At 40.6% G+C, this 22538-nt stretch overlaps 3 protein-coding genes across 3 annotated transcripts; 1 reads left to right on the top strand and 2 right to left on the bottom strand.

Moving 5' to 3' along the window:
• Window positions 1-563: 563 nt before the first annotated feature.
• Window positions 564-4245, bottom strand: LOC141758482 (stonustoxin subunit beta-like). The gene is made up of 5 exons (XM_074619953.1): window positions 2392-4245; window positions 1825-1866; window positions 1680-1742; window positions 1441-1580; window positions 564-1345 (listed from the first exon to the last, which is right to left on the bottom strand). Exons 1-5 carry the CDS (start codon window positions 2441-2443, stop codon window positions 935-937), a joined length of 708 nt encoding a protein of 235 aa, XP_074476054.1. The 5' UTR covers window positions 2444-4245; the 3' UTR covers window positions 564-934.
• Window positions 4246-7090: 2845 nt separating this feature from the next.
• On the bottom strand, window positions 7091-8496 carry LOC141758481 (stonustoxin subunit beta-like). The gene is made up of 3 exons (XM_074619952.1): window positions 8395-8496; window positions 8167-8309; window positions 7091-7885 (listed from the first exon to the last, which is right to left on the bottom strand). The coding sequence occupies exons 2-3, from the start codon at window positions 8290-8292 to the stop codon at window positions 7457-7459; spliced, it is 555 nt and encodes a 184-aa protein (XP_074476053.1). The 5' UTR covers window positions 8293-8309; window positions 8395-8496; the 3' UTR covers window positions 7091-7456.
• Window positions 8497-13975: 5479 nt separating this feature from the next.
• On the top strand, window positions 13976-15438 carry LOC141759003 (stonustoxin subunit beta-like). The gene is made up of 5 exons (XM_074620895.1): window positions 13976-14027; window positions 14278-14310; window positions 14414-14476; window positions 14579-14721; window positions 14787-15438. Exons 1-5 carry the CDS (start codon window positions 13976-13978, stop codon window positions 15213-15215), a joined length of 720 nt encoding a protein of 239 aa, XP_074476996.1. The 3' UTR covers window positions 15216-15438.
• The last annotated feature ends 7100 nt before the right edge of the window (window positions 15439-22538 follow it).

Here is a 22538-nt window from a genome sequence, read left to right as displayed (position 1 = left end):
ATGCTTTAGGTGTGAAGGCGGCCAGAGCTGAGGCCCACCTGTCAAAGTAGGAAAGTGATCTTCAGGCTGGAGCCTCTCACATATCAAAGTGAGCCCGTTTAGTCCATAGGGGAGCGATTTCGCACTCCTTCTCCTTTACTCAGCTAAATCCAGAGGGGATCGATGCAGTGAGCACTTTACACTGGATGAAACCTATATCTGAGCAACACACAAAGGCTTTCAGCCATTAGGGAATAAATGAGAAGTGAGGTCAAGCTCTTTTTTCCATTTGAAATGGTTCTGTACAAAATTTGCATGAAATTAAGTGGCTTTTGTTGCTTTCATCTCTCTAATCTCTGAATTAAAGTTTTGTAGTGTCACTGAGGTATTAAACTTAAATTATGTCAAAATTGAATCTTTGAAGTCATACATACATGCCAGTATTTCATTTCATCAGGTTATTTTGTTGTACCTATTGTTGCTGCCGTGATACAATGTTGTCTTGTTATGTGTTGCATGCTGCTATTTGACTCTATCTTGGCTATGTCTCACTTGTAAAAGAGGTTTTAATCTCAATGTGACTTCCCAGTTAAAGAAAGGTTATATCAATTATAAACATGACCAGGGATAGGAGTATTTTGATTAAAAAAGTAATTGTCGAAAAGCATTCATTTATAGTAATACATTCTTTATTTCAGATTTCAGGTACTCAAAATTCATGAATATCATAATCACTACATAAATATCCAATCTGATGCTATAGAACCAGACACACAGTATACTGTACAATCAAGGACAAAAAAGTACACAAGTATCAGACAAAAATAGAGTACAGAAAAATAGAAATATATTTCTCAAAGTTAGATTAACTGTGGTTAAAAACAGTTGTAGGTATTAAATAAGAACTACAGGAATATGTTAACACACAGATTTTATCAGTTTTAGCTTCAGCAGTTCATTCTGGTCTCTTCAGTATTGTGCATGAGGACTGAATTCCCACCCAGAAACCTGGAAGAATCTTTTTGTCAATAGTCGTGTTAACTTTTTGCAACAGCTTAACCTCCCTCTCTGACCCCTCACCGGTCACAGCATAAAAGCTAATAATCCCTGCGGGCTGGTCGATGTAAACCCCAATTGTGGAGGAATACTGGACATCGTGTATGTCTTTGTCCATACCGTTGAACCAGATCTGGTAACTTGTTCCTGACCAACACAGACCCCAGGACTCCTCGTTTTCTCCGAGGCCGCTCGGCCCAGAGTGTGCCCTCCGTCCTGCTCCTTCATAGGCGGCTCCGATTACCGCCCACCCCGAGTACTCCACTTCCCAGTAAGCCCTCATGTTCCAGATGCCCTCTTTGCACACCACCTTTGAAGAAATGAAAAAAGGAAGACAAATGAAAAAAAAAACATGTTTCTTTGTAAGATAGCCTGTAACTGTATTTGTGTTATTTTCTGACTTACCTGTGGAGAGTACTCGTATCTCTCAGGTCTATCCAGGACAGGACAAACCTCCTCAGTCCTACGACACACCTTGGAGCCGCTGTCAGAAATCCACAGCATCTTGTTGGCGGTCTTATCATCCAAAGACAAATTCATCCAGTCTGCAGGAGAAAATTAAACAATGTTTTTGTTATGACATCCTGTAAAATATTGCTGAACATTGAATGATTTGAGAAAAAAATATCTGAATCTGCTCGTACACTTCATGAGCTCAGCTCTGCATGTTGGCTCTGGGATGTCCGGCACATAAACGGACACTTTTTCTGTAAGGAGAGGAAATTGTCTTAAATACAAACTAAATGCTCACATCACGAGGAGTATGAATGCATGCAACAACTCCATTACCTGCATTTGTTTTCTTGTTCTTACTGGATTTCATTTTCTTTCCTAAAAAGATTAAGGTCAAAGGTTAAACTGCGATAATGTGAAGAGTTGTTCGCCGTTTGTTGACATATGAATGATAAATACTAAATGCTGACATGAAACACTGTACTATACACTGACTACACTATATAGTATCTAAGTTATTCATAAACTGACGCACAAATACATTTTTAATATTGTAAATCTATGGAGAGTTTGACAAATTGTAGTTTACAATCGATGTCTTATTCTGAAAAGCTTGCACATTCATTTTCCAGTCATTAGAATCCCAGCAATGGGTCAAGGTATAATCATCCCTAAGATACTGCTTCTTTAATACTTGAGTTTCTCATACCAAAAATATTACACTGTGTATCCATTATGGAAACCAATCAAAACAACCATCCAAGAAAGAGTATGAGAGAAGTTGAAAATAATATAGTATAAAGTATAAAATACTCAGTAACTGTCCCAGCAGATAGGCAATTTACTCATTCGTCATTTGTTAAAATGCAAATGTATTTAATGTAAATAGAACAAAACACGTACCTGGTTTGTTGCTCTCCGTGATTATTATTGCAGAATTGGGTGTAGTGGGCATATTGAGGCTGCGTGCTAATAATCCAGATCCAGACTCTTCAAAATCCTTCTATTCATCCGAAAGTGAAAGTGGAAAAATCTTTGTCTCCCACTTGACTTATATACCCAGAGTAAAGATGAGGCAGGGGGGCTTGAGGATTCTCTGAAAGAGGAGTTAAGGTCAGCGGAGAGAGTGCTCACCATGGGTCAAGTGGGAGTATGCACTTGTCTTTGACATATGGATATAAGTGAGGCTAGCAGAGACATTTGACACCCCTGAAACCGTAGGAGTCTGTCAAGCAGGAAGAAGGTTGCAAACACGAGTTGAAAGTAAGATTAAGAAACTAGTCTTGTCAGTGTTGTCAACACACATAAAGGAAGACGCCTCAGTAAAGCTAGACAAAATGTCATACTATGGCCACATAATCCATATTTGTTCATCACTTACAATATTACATTGACTAAGAGGTCACCTTAGGGAAATGTAATCTTATACGCCACAGTAAATCAAAGAAACACCTGTTTACGCCATAGGCCCTTTTCATCGCAGCCCTTTTGACATGTGATAGCAGGGTGAACACAGGTGTAATCGATCGGTAATACTGAGAAACTTGCAACAGCACACTAGATTTTAGAAATGATTCAACCAAAAGGATTCAGTTCTTCTCTCACTAGATGCAGAGAAGGCCTTTGATAGGGTTGAGTGGCCCTTATCGTTTTGATTTTATTGCCAGGTTTGGATTTGGAAACACCTTTTGTAATTGGATTAAATCACTACATCTCAACCCTATAGCTGAAGTACTAACTAATGAAGTGGTGTCTGACTCCTTCAATAACACAAGAGGCTGCCCCCAAGGTTCACCCTTGTCACCGCTTCTTTTTATTCTAGCTATTGAATAACAATTAGAGCTAACAGGCAAATACAGGGGATCCAAATTGGTAACAGGGATCATAGAATAGCTCTCTATGCAGATGATGTCATTCTGTTCCTAAAACAACTAAACACCTCCATACCGGCACTGTTAGATCTGATCGACCTGTTCGGTAAAATCTCCGGATATAAATTGAACAATTCAAAATCCTCACTTATGTTGCTTAATGAAAATGAGAGACAAGATCCTGACCAACATATATCTATTTTTAAGTTTTCAACCAGTTTTACTAATTTGGGCATCAAAATAGTACCTCAAGTAGAAAATATAGCCATAAGAAATTATGACCTTATAACGGATTCAGCATTCAAATCTATAGAAAGATGGATGCCTCTGCCTATTTTTCTGATAGGGAGAATAAACATATTAAAGATGAGCATATTACCTAAATTCACATATCTATTTCAAAATATCCCTTTGGCACAACCGGAAGGAATGTTTGCGAGAATTACGTCACTCATTACAAAATGTATTTGGAATAAGAAGTGTCCTAGAGTTCGCTTGTCTCTGTTTTAACTTCCATTTGACACAGGGGGGTCGAAGTGCCCCAATCTTTATTGGTATTATCTGGCTGCACAGCTGAGAACTATAATGTTCTATTTCTCTATTGCAGATACTCCATCATGGATGGATATAGAGTAATGTGCTGTTCAGATACCATTCAATTTGTACCTGTACTCAGCCACTCCAAAACATCTAAGAGCTCAAACTACCCACCCCATACTGCTTAATATGATTAATGTCTGGTACGAGGTAAAGAAATATATGAATATAGCTAACTCCTTGTCACAATATAGTCCCATTTGGGGGAATGTTTCGTTTAAACCAGGCAAGCTGGATGCTGGATTCCAGCTATGGGCAAAGAAAGGACTAAGTAAACTATCTGACCTTTATAAAGAAGAGGTTCTAATGACCTTTGAGGAAATCTCTCTAGTACATAACATCCCAAAGAAGCATCTCTTTAAATATTTGCAATTGAGAAGTTTTATCTCCTCTATGCAGAACCAGTCGTTAGTAATTCCTGCACTTTCATCCTTAGAAGAAATTATTACCAAAAACTGTAATAGCAATGGTTTAATTTCATTAGTATACAACTGGCTTGCATCTGGCTCTAAGGAGACATCAATGTCCAAACTTGACGCATGGAGGGTGGATTTAAAGGAGGACATCTCAGATAATAATTGGAACATAGTCTGCAAGGAGGCTCAGATACAAACAGCCAACACTAATTTGAAGCTACTTCAATACAACTGGTTGATGCGGACTTATGTAACCCCTGTCAAATTGAATAAATATAACAGTAATATACCTGATACTTGCTTTAAAAGTAATGAAGCTCAAGGAACACTTTTACATTGCATTTGGGAGTGCGACAAAATAAAGAAATTCTGGAGGGAGGTGATCAATAAAATCATGATCATTTTGTCTGTAAACATTCCACTGGACCCCAAAATGATATTGCTACATTTGTACCCATCAGATCTCAATCTGAGAACCAAAGAGTGTAAATTTATTGATTTTCCTATATTGCAGGCAAAACGAATGATTGATTTTAACTGGAATTAATCCGATGCACCTACAATGGGCGCTTGGATTAAAAATATGGCACAATGTATGTCAATGGAGAGAATAAAGTATACCTTGAAAAACAAACTGGGTGTTTATGAGGAAATATGGAATTCATTTAATGATTTCATAAAAAGTAATGATATTGGTGAGCTTCTACAGGAGGAATAATTAGGAAGGGAATGGATTCTTGTTTTTGAAAATCTTTTTATTTTATTTATTATTTATTTTCTATATATTTATTTTCTGTTTATGTATCTTCATTTTGTTAGAGGTGCCATTTAACTGTTAAGTTGTATGATTGATACTGTGAAGCTGTATATTGATTTTGGCCCTGTAAGAAAGGGAAAAGTTAAGCGAGAACGGGTGGGTGTGTGGGGTATGTTATGTTTGTTAAAGTAAATCCTGTTTTGAAAATATTGCATAATAATGCTGATGTTTGTATAGCAATAAAAACAATAAAGACATTGTTAAAAAAATTTTTTTAAAAAATGATTCAACTGAAAAACCAAGTCCAGTGTTGCCAACTCTTTTCCAATGAAAGTAGTTAGCAGCACTAGCTCCAAAAGTCGCTAAATCTAGCGAGAAAGTCGTCAAGTCGGCAACACTGACAGCCCGTCGCTTCAGGCCTCTCTCCAAAGCCACTCCGCCAAAATTATCTTTATGAACGTAAACATATAATGAACATAAACAACGAACGTTGCTATTGTCTGTACTCACAGCTGTCAATAGAGCAGCTTGTGGAAGACTCTGGTGACGCGCAATGAATGTACGGGCAGAATGAGCGCATGAAGACAGGCCATTCAATCATTTCATTTGACGGGCTTATTACAGTCCTGCCTCAGCCACAGATACCAAACTTTCTGCTTTTTTCTGTAGAGCAATTGCTTTATTGATTGCTGTCAGGATGTAAAGAGAATTTCAACAAATTTAACAAAAAATGTTTTAGAAAAGCACCATCAACCCTACCTTTAATCATGGTCCCGTTGTATTTAGTTTGTCACAGCCATTCCAGTGAGCCAGCATGCACATTACCAGGACCCTGACACACCTAAATGGAACAGGGCCATAATTAAAGGGACTGTTTGTAACTTTTTAAGCGTATAAATGTAGCGGGTCGCCACACATGTGCGTTCGCATATGCGCGCTCGCGTGTGACCGGAGCCTCGTCTCCGCTGCCTGCTTACCTTCACTCAGACAGAGTGCGCGTTCTCGCGTACTCGCTCCACCTCTACTAGACGTGAACGCGCGCTCACTCCACACTGCAGAAGAGTTAGTTTAGCTCTGAGAATATCTAGTGAATGTACAGTGGACGTTTGTGCAGAAATAACTGCTGCAGCTCCTCCAGACCAACAGAGGTTTTCCGTGTCTAATGAAGTGACGGGGCTCCTCCATGTGTTACGTTGTCGTCTCGTTACCGACCGGGTGCCGGTGTCTCCCTGCGGCTGCCGGCTGCGGTCGGGAGGCGACAACGTAACTCGTTGAGGAGCCCCGCTGCCTGAGCCTGCGCTGAGGCAGGAAAAGCCAACACTTGGATCAGCAGTGATTCATGGAGAGACCTTCGTCTGGTCAGCTAACATTACTGCCAAGCAGCTGAAATATAGAGTGATATTGTGCTTTTAGCTGACGTGTGTCGCCTCACTGTTTTGAGCGATGCTCGTCCATGTCTATTTAGAGCGAGCAAGCGCGAGCTCGACGCTGACTTTCGTTGATTTCAAGGCCACAGGTGTCGCTGTTAACAAGCATTTCTGAAAGTTACAAATAGTCCCTTTAATGTTATTAATTACACCAGTGTTTACCCTGCATGAGACATGTAGAAAGCTGCTGTGAAAAGGGTCTATTACCAGTAAAAATTTAATTAATTAATCTAATGAAGGATTCAATTCAGTACATGTGCAGCACTACTTTTTGCATATTTTTGCTATCAGTCTTGTGTTGACATTCTGATTAACAAACCAGGACAACATGTTTCTCAGTCAGTGTTTTATCATTTATTTAAACTTTACATTCTGCATACATACCAAACAAGGTAGCCCTGTACATTAGCAAACAATGGAGGAATAAAAATACATATAAATATATCAGTATAAACCTTGAGTGGTCCAGTGGTTTCAGGAAAGTCCATATACAGTAGGAGCGGAAGGTCAAAAGGTGAATGCCAGCTGAACCCATACCTGATTGCCTTTATTGAAATGCAGAAATGTATATACTGTATATCTGCCTCAGCTATACTGTATATAAGGAATATATCTCATGTGCGCTAATATCGTAATTATGATGTAATGTACGTTGGATTTATGTAAGTTAATGGAAGACAAATGTTAAAGAGGACCTATTATACTTTTGTGCTTTTTACCTTTCCTTTAGTTTGTTATATAGTTTTTTTCGTGCATGTAAAAGATCTGCATAGTTACAAAGCCCAAAGTCCACGGCAAAGGGAGTTATTCTCCCCCACAGAAACGGTTCACTCCTCTTTCAACCAGAGTTCTGCTCATAATCGCTAACTTTTAGATATGATATTGTAATGATTCAGTCCTTTATTCCTCCTTCTTCATGATCAAACAGTATGACTGCGGCCCCAACCAGAAACCTGGTCTCATTTTCTCCACAAAGGGGCACCTAATCTGCTGCAAAGGATAAACCTCCTTTACTCCCGTGCTCTCCTCTCCCTCCTTCACCTCCTCCACACCATAGAAATTTAGGATACCAGCAGGCTGGTCAAGGTACACACCAATTGTGGAGTACTTAGGAATCTCTATGATGTCTACATTGTGGCCTTTGTGCCAGGCATTATAGCTGGTACCGCTCCAGCCAAGACACCAGGACTCCTCGTTCTCTCCCAGGCCGCAGAATCCGTCGGTGTTCCTCCTCCCCGCTCCTTCGTACGCGACCCCGACCACGACCCACCCCGAGTACTCCACCTCCCAGTAGCCACGGAAGCCCAGGATGCCTTCTTTGCAAAGAACCTGGATGGGAATGACAGTGTGATTTAGAGGTAATCCAACATAACGTGTGATTTATTACCGCTGCCACAGCGGAGAATTTAGAGCGGCATCACTTTCTCCGACTTGCAACGCCACACCAGTTGCCTCAGGATTTAAATAAACGCAGGGGGCACAGCCCTCTGTTACAATCAAATTCATGACAATTTTATGGCACTCTCATCTCACTTCATATTGAACATCAAGAACATTAGAAATAGTATAATTTCAGTAAAAAATAATGCAACTGCATCTCCGCACTGTACCTGTGGAGAATACTCATATCGCTTCGGGCTATCCAAGACGGGACAACTGACATCATCAGTCCTACGGGCCACCTTAGCACCACCCTCTCCGATCCAAAGCATCCTATTGGCTGTCTTGTCATCCATGGAAAGGTTGAACCAGTCTGGAAAAACAACAACAAAAAGAAAGCATGAAAAATCTTTTTTTGGACCAAATTGTTAAAGGATAAAAAAAAGTAAAAATCTTACGTTTGATGAGATCAGCTCTGCATTTTGGTTCAGGGATATTAGGCTCGTAGTCTGGGATCTTCTCTGAGGAGTGAGTGACAGAACAACAAGGTCAGACAAGGTCAGGGGAAATGGGGACGGACGAGATTTTTTATTTAAAAAAAGCGAAAGCCTGTAATAAGGTGACTGTCTTACCTGTTGCAACGGCTTTTTTTGCTGCGAAAAAAAAAATAAACAAAATGTGTTTTCACGAGAACAACCTATATTAAGATCAACATACTCAGCTGTTATAAATACTATAGGCTGACGTTTGTGCCAGGTGTGTCTCTCAACAGGTGATGATGAAGAGCAAAATGGTGTATAATTAGAAAACCATCTGTCTCCGTCAGATCATCACATCAGCAAACCGCATTGCTTCCTGGAGCCAGCGGTTGTTTCATGCCAGGCAGTTGGTATTAACAAGACACCTCACATGCTGTTAGGGTTGGCTTTAGTAAGAGCAGTTTAAGAGATATAAAAAGAAACATGATCTGCTCACACACGTCAGATTAGTTGGGGATGTCCATTACAACATTTGCTTATTAAGTAAATAAACAAGAGAGTTGAGTTAAGGTATCCAAAAAGTGACACATTGCATTTCAATTTAGTCTCAATTGAAAAAGCAGCTGTTTCCAAATAGAGTTAATGTGAAGATAATGAATTGTAACATGCTTTATCCCTAAATTTAATCATGTAAGGGACTCTCTAATGAAAGGAGCTTATAATGGAGACAGAAAATAATTAAGTCTGCTAGCATTTAGATGTCAAATTAAACTTGATTACAGGCAGCAGTATTGTGTCAGTAATAATTCATAAATTACTATTGCATAACAGGCTCAGTCACGATGTCAATTTTTGTAACTAATACTCATGTAAGCACGCAGTCCCCAGTTTGTTCATAAGGACGGGGATTAAAAAGAGGAGACACTCGATCCCTCAGCATTAACGTGTCAGCATCAACTAACATAAGTAATGTGGTTCTATTCATATCAACAAGCAGCATCATCTCCGAAATAAACTATCTTTTCAATTCACACATCAGCTCACAACATTAGAGAACGTCATCTTGGCGAGCGGGAAAAAACGGCAAAAGGTGTGGACATTAGGAAACCTGAGTAAAGAGAGAGTTGGGACAAAGAGTTCCAAGGTGAAGCCCTGGTTGTGTCATCCACATTTTTCAAAGCTAACGGTTATTTTTAACGCCGTGCAGTATGCGTGTCAGGTCTAAATGAGCTGATATATATCTCTCTGTTGACTGGAGGCTGAGAGGGACCATGCAAGAATGCTAAGCCACCTGTCTGGATATAGCACAAGATGATGAAAAGAACCGCTTTGTCTGGCCTCATTACAACGTGACACCACGGAACACAAACTATTTAAGCTCAAAAGCAGCCTCGGACCCCGTTCTATGGCAATCTGTGCGGGGCTTGTTATTCAAGTTTTAGTTTTTAAAGAATGTTTTTGATTATATGATTAACTCCTCGCTGCATCTGTTTCCATGGTGATATTGTCAAATTTAAGTACATTCTTATTTAATGTTCTGTTCCATAACAGCAAGATGCTGGATTCATCTTCAATCATTATAAAGCTAGCAATTATACTATTTTATACAACATCTACTGCAAACTAGTTGAGACTCTATTCTTCTGAAAGTTATGTTGCAGGTGTATATGAGTCTGTTTTCTTTGTTGTCATGATAATACAGTCTCTAGAGGCTGACATCAATGAGTTACAATCCTGCTGAATGTCACACATTTTCTATTATACTACCCGTTTACAGCATTTTACTACATGTGAAATCTGTTTTAATGCAGATGATGTTGACGCTCGCAGGCCTTTGCTCCCAGGCAGTAAAACCCATTAAACGGCCCTCATTTCAACGACAAGCATGAAATCGGCCAGTGAAATATTGCGCTTTTTTTACGCACTTCAACTCTAGTGACCCGTTCGCTCAGGATCTGCCTCAGCGGATAAGAAAAACTGCTGCAGACACAGACAGGCTCGGGCCATTGAATCAGTACATTTTAAACCATTGCTGATAATGATTATTCGATGCGACGTTTAATATATGCTGCAATATTATTTAAAGGCTTAATTTGACAGAAAAAGGAAATGAACCCTGTAATATTCTCAAAAAAATGTGATGGGTGGTGTTCACAAATTAAACAAAACGTCCTGTATTTAAACCAATGATTCTAAATGGTGTGAAATGTAAAAAATAAATAAAGTTCACCTTTGTCCGCCATCCGGGTATCTGAAATGATTCTCTTGGTACCGGCTGTTGATAAGCTGCTGCAGTGAGCCTGTCTCGGCCCTGATGTCAGCGGTCTCTCTTCAGTATGATGAGTCTCTCTGTTGGCTTTGCTGGGTGACAGCTTAATACCACTCTTTATATACCTATAATGCAGGACAGAGGTTAAGATATGAGAGCCGGTGGCGTGGACAGGAGCGTGAGATCAAACTTTCTAATAGAAAGGAGGGGGAGGCGGGAGGCATGTAATCGGAGCTGTTTGTATGTTTTACCTTAAAAAGGTTAGATGATGGTTAGATGTCTTTAGGACACCCCCTAGTACCAAGTAAACCACACCTTTTTCCCCCCACCTCCCTCTTAATCACTACCACGGATCTCTCTACATTGCACAGTGGACAGCATTGATTGGTCGATGCAAACACACACATGCAAATGCATAAACAAATTCTGAGTATGCAGCTACAAAGATTTAAATCTGCAGGAGTTCCTGGTGTTTGACGTCAAGCAGGGTGAACTCCAACAGGTGCAAATGTGTAACATGTTGAAGTATAAATATAAATATCTATAGTATAAGTAGTGTATAAGTACAAATATGTCACTTTGTTCTATATTAAAGTATTATTAATGTGATGTGAGAAAGTATTAGTACTCTTGCAGCAACATATTTAAAGAAACCTCTCATTTTACTGCAGCAGGATCTGACAGTCTGCCCCGTGCAGTCCTGGTTCTGGTTCTCCCGTGCTTCCTTTCCCTCCAGCGGGTCCAGCAATACGGCTTGGGCCTCCAGCAGCGTGGTGTCGGTGTTGGCTCCCAGCTGGGACAGGCGGAGCAGCGAGGCGAAGCTCTGCTCCCGGCTGGAGGAGCCTCTGCTGCCTGGCGTGGAGCTCCCGCCGGAGCCCCAACTGCAGGTCGAGGGCGGCAGCGAAGCCAGATCTGGGCCTTTCCACGGCGGGATGGTCGCTGCTGGAGTCTGAGCTGACGGAGTTTCTGGTGAACCTGCATGATTTTGTTGGAATTCAAACCTGTGGAACAGATGCCAAGCATTAACTATATAGAAATAGCAAATCTTCACGCTGATGTTCTTGTTTACTTCTGTAGGTCATATGAGGGCATCAGTATGAAATTGAGACCGCGTCATTACTACTTAAAAGTTCCTCATAGTAACTTTAAGTGTCCACATTCAAGTACAATCTTTGTACACATATAAACTCTTAAAGAGAATATATTACTTTAATTTGGCAGTTTTTTAATTAATTTCACAATAAAACTGTGCATATTTGTACACACACAAAATTCAATAAATTAATTTGAATTTAGTGATGAAAAAAGTACAAACAGGACATTAACATGAGGATATTATAGGCATTTATCATCTGATAATCATCAATTGGAAAATAGATTTAGGTTATGCAACAAGCAGAGATACTGTATATACACATATAACCCAGTATAACCTAAAGACTATAACCTAATAACCTGAGACGACTGCAAGTCTCGAGGCACCTCAGTTCATCATACCAGGCTTAGTAATGCACTTGACCTCCATTATCACATGGACCATTTACCATCACAAGTGCCTTCGTGCCCGTGGCAAGATTATGAGGAAAAGCCTGTCACTGGTCGTAAACCCCTCCCTGTGATATGCTCTCCAATGTGAGTTTGCGTGTCTCAGGTGTTTACTGCTCTGGCACGATGCCAAACCTCTAGCCAAGGCTGTCCCGACCTTCTTGTGTTCCTGCCTGCCCAAGCAGATGACTGACTGGGGCGGTGATTGCGGTGCAACCGACATACTTAACAGTAAATACCCGGAGCTGTGGTGACGGAACTGTCCCGGTCTGCCCAATGGGATTTATTGAAAATACAGGAGTGGGTGGGTGTGGGTGACAGGTTCGCGTGTGGTCATCTGAGTTCCTCCAATCTCCTCTCACGGGACGATCAGAAACCAGGGGCAACGGACTTTCAAAACACTGCTGACTAACAAGCGGCCTCTGCCATAAAGGCCGGGGTGGAGCTCTGACCCTGCGCAGTGGCTCTGCATGGACAAGATCATGACCTCAGTTTTCTGTCCAGAGAGTCAATAGGTCTGAATGTCTTTAATAAGGGTGGAACTAGAGCTGCAACAATTAATCGATTATTGTCAACTATTAAATTAATCACAAACTGTTTTGATAATCGATTAATCGGTTTTAGTCATTTTTTTAATGAAAAAAAAGTTTAAATTCTCTGATTCCAGCTTATCAAATGTGAATATTTTCTGGTTTCTTTACTTCTCTATGACAGTAAACTGAATATCTTTGAGTTTTGTACAAAACAAAACATTTGAGGACGTCATTTTGGGCTTTGGGAAACATTGATTGACATTTTTTCACTGTTATCTGACATGTTACAGACCAAACAACTCATCCATTAATCAAGAAAATAATCAACAGATTAATCAACAATGAAAATAAGTGCAAGTTGCAGCCCTAAGTGGAACTATCTTTTCATAAAATGTACCAATGTGCTTCTTCTAAATGGTCATAACACAGAATTCAAAGGCAAACGCAAGAAAAATAAATCACTTATGATTTCATTATGTACTTGTCACCAATCAATACACATCGATGGGTTGCTTATAAATGAGTCATTAACTTTTCAAAGCAAAGGTGATGTCTACAGAATAGTATATTGCAGCATATTGATATGCTAAGGGAACACAGAAGCATCTCAAGTGTCTAAACATAGACATTAGGGATTCAAAATCTACCACAAAAAAAAAGAATTAAAAGGACAAAACAGAGTATAGCAGGTACATTAGTAAAAGTATATATGTTTACCTTGAAGTGCACAGATGAGCTCTTCTCCGAATGAAACTCCACCGAGCCAGGCTTCTCTTCTCTCCATCACCAAAGGTCTCAAAGTGATCTTCCCGTCTGGCAGTACGTGACCCCTCTGTTCTGTACAGGATGACCTCATTCCTGTTCAAATATCAACTTCCACGAAGTCTCTGTGATGACAAAGAGATGACAGGCTAAGTGTAAAAGCAAATTCAGGACTCCTTAAGATAAATATGGGTTAGCGGAAGAGGCGTTGGCACTGATCTGAATATCCTGGTTTCGTTTGGCTGGCTCCGTGGCACGCCCATTAGAGAGCTCATTATCTCCACATACCTTACCAAAAATTCTCATCGAGACTCCCAGGGGCCCCCCAAAACCTTTAGGGCCTACCCCCCGTCAGGAGGGTATATAAAGAAGCCGTGTGCATCGCTGCAGCAGTACACCGCTGACAGACGTTGACATTCAGGAAACCTAGACACGCCAAGGAGCAATAACGATGCCAACCAGTCCTCCCAATATGAGAATCCTGCCTGCAACCGGCAGACCTGGTGAGTGGGCTCCCTTCCTCTGCATGATAATGCTGCAGTTTTATCAGCCAGGGTAATTCATTTGTTACTGGATGAGAATGTGTCTCTGAAGATTATAGTTTAGATTAGAGCAGATTACTTTGACAGCTTGAGTGAAGTCACTTAGACTATCTGAGCAGATACTGTCTATTGTTAGTATGAAGTTTTCTTACATTGAAACCCAAGTATCTAATAAGTACAGCTGGCAGTCATGCTTGTTTTATACTTGCAGGGCCAAAATCTAAAGATCGGGCTTCTCCAACAGGTAAGATTTTAAAGTAAACCATTGAACATACACTATATGATTAACTTTTTCTAGGACAATGCCTCTGCTTGTACCCACAATGTTAACTTTTTTCATCGCTCAGAAAATATCCCAGACTACGAGCCCAACCTCCCCGAGCCCACATGCAGAGCTGATCTTCTGAAACGTAAGAGAGTTCGCTTAAAACCTTTTTCCCGTCACTCTCGTATTATGTAGTTTCTATTTTTCTGACGTTCTGTCGTGGCTGTACATTTTCCACATCCCACAGACTTGCTCAAGTTTTCCCTGGATGACAAGACCGCAAATAAGATGCTGTGGATCACCGAGGGTGGGTCCAAGGTGTCGCGCATGACTGATGATGTCACTTGTCCCGTCCTGGACAGACCGGAGAGATATGAGCATGTCCCACAGGTAGGTTGTATTTACTTTTTGTAGATCACAAATCCAGACGTAAAAATCTTCTTTTCCTCTTTAAGGTTCTTTGCAAAGAAGGTATCCTCGGCTTCCGGGCTTACTGGGAGGTGAAATATTCAGGATGGGTGGTCGTCGGAGTCGCCTTTGAAAGTGCAGGGAGGAGAGGAAGCGACGGTCAGTGTGGCCTGGGAGAGAACGAGCAGTCCTGGGGTCTTGGGTGGGGCGGATCCCACTACCAGGTGTGGTTCAATGGCATTAACACAGAAATCTGGGACGTTCCCCAGAGCAGCACCATCGGGGTATACCTCGACCATCCAGCTGGGGTCATCAATTTCTATGCAGTAGAAGAAGCGGAGGAAGGAGAGGGGAGCGAAGCCAGAAGGGAGATCAAGCTGCTGCAGCAGATTAAGAGCTCCTTTAAGGGGAGGATGATGCCAGGTTTCTGGGTGGGACAGAAGTCCTCATGTTCCTTTGTGAAACCAGAGGAGTAAAGTAAAGAGTGTGTCTTTTTTCCATTTTCTTACATTTCCATTTAAACTGCATTTACAATACATATCTAAAACATCTCATAAACATATAAAATATATTTATCTGCAACGCATAGACTGGGATAATGCAAGACAAAGACTGTTCTAAATCAAAAGCTCTGTATATAGAATCGTATTTATCAAGAAGCTGCTATTTGTTTATGTGTTTGTGTATCATTAACATGTTAATATTTAATATTGTTGGTGTCATATATATATGGTGACATATGTAGCATTGTGTACTGAGTATTCTGCACTCTCTAAATCAAAAATATGATTTTGTGTGACTTTAAATAAACACTGAATGTCATCAAGGTGTCAATACTTCTTCTAATCAACAGTAAAGTTGATAAGATCAAATGTATACTTGCTTACGGTCATATTATTTTGAGTCAGTGCTTTGCACAACTTTAATTTCTACCCACCTCTATTTTACACATTAATGTTTAAATTCAAACTGATTTTATTTAGAAAAAACCTATCAGAATAAACCAGTGTAGTCTGTGGAACCTCATTGCAATCAGTTTTGTATACAAATAAATATGCACACAATTCAACACATGCACCTAGAAATCCAGGATACCTAAACATCTACAAAATCGTTAGGCTTTCAGCAGCGCTGAGTGGCGCGGGAACTGCAGTAAGCCTTTTTCACAGCAGACATTTTAACTTGTCATGGTAGGAAAAGCACAGGTGTTAATGAAAAACACTTATTATGGCTCTGTTACATTTAAGTGTTCCAGTGAGAGTGACAATGAGCCAGCACGCACAATACCAGGAACCTGATATCAAGGCGGCTACATGGAATTCAGACATCATTAAATTGCATTATTTACACGTCTGCTTTTCCTACTGTGAGAAGTCTAAATGTGTTCTGTGAAAAAAGGGCTGTTACAGCTTCCCAAATATATATAAAAAAGGAACACAAAAGAGTATTTGATGCTATATCTGGACGTTAACTGCATATAAGAGAACAGAGTAAAAGAACGAGAAGGTTTGGATCTAAATATTTTTTTACAAGAGGACAAACAAAGCAAAGCTGCATTGCTTTGTGGTATAATCGTCAGGCAATAACTCATGATTTATAAATACAAGCTTACAGTGCAGGGAAATGAATCCGTCAGTGTCATGTGAAGCATTCTACCGCCACCATACCTTCAGCTGCTCTGGATCTTTCATTCTTCGACCTGCCCTGTTAACGCTGAGCAGGGGGTCCAGTGGATTAAGGCTGGTGACATGAAAGCAGATCCTGCGAAGCAATAAACAAGATCGTATGTGAGCACACACACAAAAAGGCCAGCGAGGGTGCAAGGAGGCAGGAACGTTGATGGATACGGCAGATGGAGGACTAAACTCAATTCAGACTCCATCATATTAGAGTGAAGAGATCGGCAATGACAGTTTTCCCAGTATTCCAATGCAAATTGCAAACAAATATTATTTTTTGCACATGTTAGGTATGATAGTGCTCTCAGTGAACAGATAAACTGTCTCCAGTCAGAGTATTTCTTCAAGATGTTACATGTTGTCATGATGGCAACCTGAAAGTCTCTCTAATGATGTGGAATAAAGTTCGTTAGCATTTTACCAACATCAAACACATTGATGTTGAATATAATAAACAGCAGCCAACATAGTAGACTCAAAAAACACAACAAAGACGGTACTGCAGAAGACACTGTGAACAGCCCACACAATAATTTAATAATAATACTCAGGCATGATTTCTACTGTACTGTATATTTTTTCATAATCCATACTAGTGTGTACCAACAACTGTAAAAAGACTTAAAGGGACTGTTTGTAAGAATCAGAAATGCTGATCCTAGTGTTGGCTTTTCCTGCTTCAGCATCCCGACCGCGGCCGGAGGAAACAGGGGAGACACCGGCACCCGGTCGGAGATGATAACGTTTCTCGCTGCAGAGCTCCGTCACTTCACAAGACAAGGGAAACCTCTGTTGGTCTGGAGGAGCTGCAGCATTTATTTCTGCACAAACGTCCACTGTACATTCACTAGATATTCTCAGAGCTAAACTAACTCTTTTGTGTAGTGTGCGCGCATGCACGTGAGGTGGAGCGAGCTGAGTGAAGGCAAGCAGGCAGGCAGAGGAGCAGAGTACAGCAGAGACTCCGGCCCTGGAGACCAAAGCTACGGTCTCCTCAGCTTCCTGGGACCGCGGCCAACACTGTTTAACAGACGGGCTTCACTAGATAGAATTTTGCGTTTTTGGTGCTTCCGTGTAGTTTGTGTTGGAGTCTTGTCTGAACAGTGTAGCCACACGCGAGCGTGCATGGGACACCGACCCGGATTAATTTATACGTGTAAGAAGAACAGTACCTTTAATTTAAAAAAAAGTATTTCTTCCATTCCTATAATTCATATTGTGACAAAATTACATTATTCATTTATTCATTGTTGAAGACAAGACTGCAATTGAGAGTCACTCCCCTGACATTTTGTAGTCCTCTGGTTGAGATGAGCCACACTCATCCTCTGGGTAAAGAAGCCATTGTCTTTGTCTCCCCCCAGTGATGGTCACCAGTATAACAACAAGCTGTGGCTCCCTAAAAGATGCAGTGGCACTTTTTCTCAGGAACCAAGGCAAGCCATGGCTGCGGTCGAAAAGTAAAAAAAAAAATTACGTCCTAAACGTCTTTTCCTAAACACTTTTCCTTGACCTCGATGGAAAATGTCATGCGGTCAAAGAAAGATGTGAAGGAGAATTCATAAGGACTTAGGAAAAGACAATGCTCCTTAGATGGACTACAAAAGACTCTGCTTCCCCACCTGTGTTGTTAAATAGCTCTTTCAGTGACAGGCTGCTTCACCCCGCAGGTGTGTGAAAGAGAGATACCGCAGGTCCTTCTGCTGCTGGAACACTTTACATCAAAATATAATAAAGGATCTAATTATCTGACCTAAAGTGGACAACCGGTGAAAAATATCACTTCATTACCAAGGTTGGAATTGAAATAAAAAGGAATAAATAGTGAGTTATTGTTTGAGTTATGGAGAAGGTGTAGAACCATTAAATGTTTATTTCTTCCTACTCCTTTTTGGACGTACTATTTATTCATGTTTATTATTTGTTTATTGACAGTTTGATATATGTATACTGTTCATTATAGTTGTTATTCTTGTTTTTTTTTTTTTACTTATTTATTACTTGTTCGACATATATAGAAATACAGTGAAACGAAATGGTTGTCACTGTCCACTCATATTTATCAAAATGAATCTCAATATGTTTATGACTGTCTGAAAATAATATGCAAGATAAGCATATCGTTTGTTTTCATTAACGGCTGAATGATAGGTCGCTTTAAAAGTTGCGGCCGCTAGGAATTCTGGGGCGGCATTATCTCCTTTCCTTCGGTAAAGGATGGTCCAGTGTATCCTTTGCTAAAGGAGATAATAAAGGAAGCATTGAAGCTCCTTTCCTTAGCATTTAGAGAATTCAAACAGCTCTTATCATGGCTGCTAATTAGATACTTCCGGGTCATTTCACTCAGTTAGGAACGTTCCTAAGCAAAAAAAACGTTTCGACCGCAGCCTGTGACTCCCTCGCCATTCAAAATGTCTATCGCTGTCATTTTAATAAAAGATTTAAGAATGTTCTTTGTCACACAGTCGACATTTCTTACTTTGCTGTTGCAGCCATGTCTTCCCCAGTGAGTGTACTGAAATGAGTGAAACAGTGCCCCACCCTGGGTTGTAACGGCTGTTAAATATCAGTCAGTCTTTGTGGTCAACGGTGGCTTTGAACCCTTACCGAAGCAAGCAAACATGTGGTCACTCCCTGTTATTCCACTGCAAAACTATGATGATATTCTGGGACAAAAAACAACAACGTGAAATGAATTGTGAAGCAGTCTGGCCTCATAATTAACAATGCAGAGTGAACAACATAATTAACATGAACCAAAAGAGATTTAAAGGTCACATATTATACTCCATTTAAACTAGTTATTATAGGTCTCAGACACCTCCAAACCATGTCTCTGAAGGTTTTTTTTCAAAAAAATAATCAGATCATGCATTCCAGCATGTCTCTATAACCTCTGTTTCAGCCCATTTCCAAAAGTGCTGATTTCTGTCTGTAGCCTCTGTCTCCTCCCACTCTGCTCTGATTGGTCAGCGTTTTCTGTCAATCAAACATCCTCAACAACAGCGTCACCCTCCCCCTCCCTCCCGGAGAAGCGCTCTCTGAGAGAGAGAGAGAGAGAGAGAGAGAGAGAGAGAGAGAGAGACGAGTGGAGAGATAGCAGCTAGAATAAAGTTTATAAACCACTTTAAAGTTTATAAACCAGAAACTTCACCCAGCGCACGTTACCGGAGGAATCTGATCAGAAATCGGCGACACATGATGAACATCTGCGGTCCAGATTCCAGGTTTTCCTGACGGTTTCTCTCAGGTAAATAATGCTATTTATATCTCTGTTAGTTAGCTCAGTGTTTACCTCATGCATCAACTCTGTAAACCGTAAACATACACTCTGTTTTACGTCTGTCTTTACAGATCCATCTGTGAGAAATGACCGACAGAATCATCCCAGAGGAGAGCAGACAGCTGAGAGCAGACAGCTGAGAGCAGATGGCTCTGTTTACATGGAGATACAAAGCTAACCCGGTAGCATGTAGCTAACCCGTTAGCATGTAGCTACATGCTAACGGGTTAGCTACATGCTACCGCTATGACACGGTGTGTAAACACAGCGACCATCAGGGTGGAAAATAGAAGATGTGAAACAGTAGTCAGTTCATTATTTCTGCTAAAAGATAAATGTATGGAAGATCAGAGTAATGGTATATTATTTACAGTAGGAGCTGTCTCTGTGTTACCATGACTACAGACCACCGGAGCTTAGCTTACCATAGTGTACCAGAGCTGAAGACTTTCTCCTGTACCATGTCACATAACTAACTAACAGGTGGGATGATTACAAATGCTGTGAATAATTAATATTGTCATCTGTCTACTCAAATAAAGTTTGACTGTGAAACAGAAATGTGTTGTGTTGCTTACAAGTCACTATTTACTACCTGTACTCTGCTACATGCATGACATCAAATATATATAATATATAAATATCATCTGTTTAAACAGTGTAATTACATAAAGCCTTTGTGAATGAATATGTTATATTTAGATGATGGGAGTACATGAAGCCTGTTCTGCTGGTTCTTGCAGACTAACTGTAGGGAGCTACTTTGCTCAAGTTAGGTTGAGGAGGAGAGACAGTGACGCGCTGTGGGCCCGGGGTCAGCTACTGAAGGTTCTCTCTGGTTCGACCAGGAAACCCTCACGTGACTTGCATTCCCTAATGACGTCAAGATACAAGGAAAAAAGCGAATTTTTTTTCTGCACCCATTTCCGGACAAACGGAGGAGGAGAAAAAGAGAGAGGATGGTCTTTTATGATACTATGGTGGCCTGTAGACACACTGGGGACAGATATTGATGTTTAAAAGACATGGAAAAGTGCATTTTGCATAATAGGTGACCTTTAAGCTGCCTTCACGTGATAAGAAATTTGCCCTTCACTCACTACCTTCACGCGGTAGGGCGCAGAGGCAAAGTGTGGCCCTGGAGACAACTACTGTAGCAGGAACTACCACAGAAGCGGTTTTGACTACTTTGCCAGGTGTTTATATGTCTGTCTGTCTGTTGACAGATTTTGTCACCGAGATAGCGTCATACCCGTGCAAGATGTAATTACAAAAATTACAGGTGTGTAGTTGAGATCTTAATGAAGGCCGAATTCAAAAAAGTGTGTGGACCGAGCAAGGGCACTGGAAATAGGGGGGTAGGAAGTGTGGAAAGGTCCCCACCACGTTCGTAGATGCTAGAATGTCCCCACCGAACGCAGGTAACTCTCGCAACTCTCGCTGCCCGATGACCAATCCTAACCTTAAACATTCAAGGTTAATGTCTATTCTTAACCATCTCGCAAGAGTTTTGCACACATACTACGCTCGGTGGGTACATTCTAGCATATACCCCTAATTTACACCCACGATTTGGCGTCGCGACTGGTGTAATCCATACAGGCTAATGACATTAATGTCTGATACACTCTGTCTCTGTGCATCCTGTTTTGTGTCTTTCACTGAGGGTTAACGGTCTCTTTATGCTGCCTGTGTGTATTTAACACCTTGCTGTATATTTGCGGATGTTATAGAGGCCATATTATGTACTGTGAATGAAATGTACCTTGTGTATCATGCCATCTACATAGACACAGTGGCATATATAGAGCTTGCCAATTGGCTTTGAATTTGTAATTCCTTAATAATTGCATTTGTTGCTTATACATTCACCTGTTGGCTGTGTGTGATTTATGAATGAGTCATGTGCAGAATGTCTGCACAGTTGCTTGTGAGAATTTCTTCATTCTTGTTTTGTTTTTAAGCTGTGCTGTGTAATGAGTGATTCGCTTTAATAAGTAACTACAGTGGTTAGCCCTGCTGCCTCACAGCAAGAGGGTCGCAGGTTCAAACTCGGCTTGGGGCCTTTCTGTGTGGAGTTTGCATGTTCTCCCCGTGTTAGCGTGGGTTTTCTCCAGGTTCTTTGCCTTCCTCCCAGAGACAATGCAGGTTAGGTTAATTGTTTGTGTGAATGTGAGCGTGACTGGTTGTCTGTCTCTATGTTCTTCAGTTATTTCAGTATTAGTACTGATCTGTACCTTTGTAGTATTGCTTATATGTTTATATGCTAAAAAGATACATACAAAAACATGTGCATCTCAATGGTATTATTTTGATTTTATGTGAACATAAAGCTATCTAAAAGTCGAACCGATGTATTACACCACAGTGGAAGACTACAGTTCTGAATTTGTTAACTTAGTGAAAAGGACCCATTGTTGAACTCTATACACTTAATATACTTTATTATTCTTTGGATGACCGGTCTGACTTGGCTTCTGGACCTCTCCACTGCTAAAATCAGTGCTTCGTTTCAGAGTTAATATAGCTGGCCCCTCTACAGGAACTGCTGGCTCCAGTCTGACCCTGTGATAATGGACCAGAACCACCACTGGGTATACCGTATACAGTTTATTATACATTTTGGAGTCTGGTAGAGCCAAGTTTATGAATTATTTTTTAGAGGCAGCATGTCTTCCTTTTGCTTCAGTACAGACCTAAAATTAGAAATGGCTCGATACCACTCTTTAATGTCCGATACCGATACTGCAACCTTGAGTATCTGCCAATACCGATACCAATCCGATACCGTCTTTTTCCCTCTCTTAAACAACTAAGTTTAATAAATGTAATAACAT

Source organism: Sebastes fasciatus, chromosome 20 (genome assembly GCF_043250625.1).
Source record: "Sebastes fasciatus isolate fSebFas1 chromosome 20, fSebFas1.pri, whole genome shotgun sequence".
In the NCBI taxonomy this organism is placed as follows: Eukaryota; Metazoa; Chordata; class Actinopteri; order Perciformes; family Sebastidae; genus Sebastes; species Sebastes fasciatus.
This window is presented reverse-complemented; position numbering and strand designations above follow the sequence as displayed.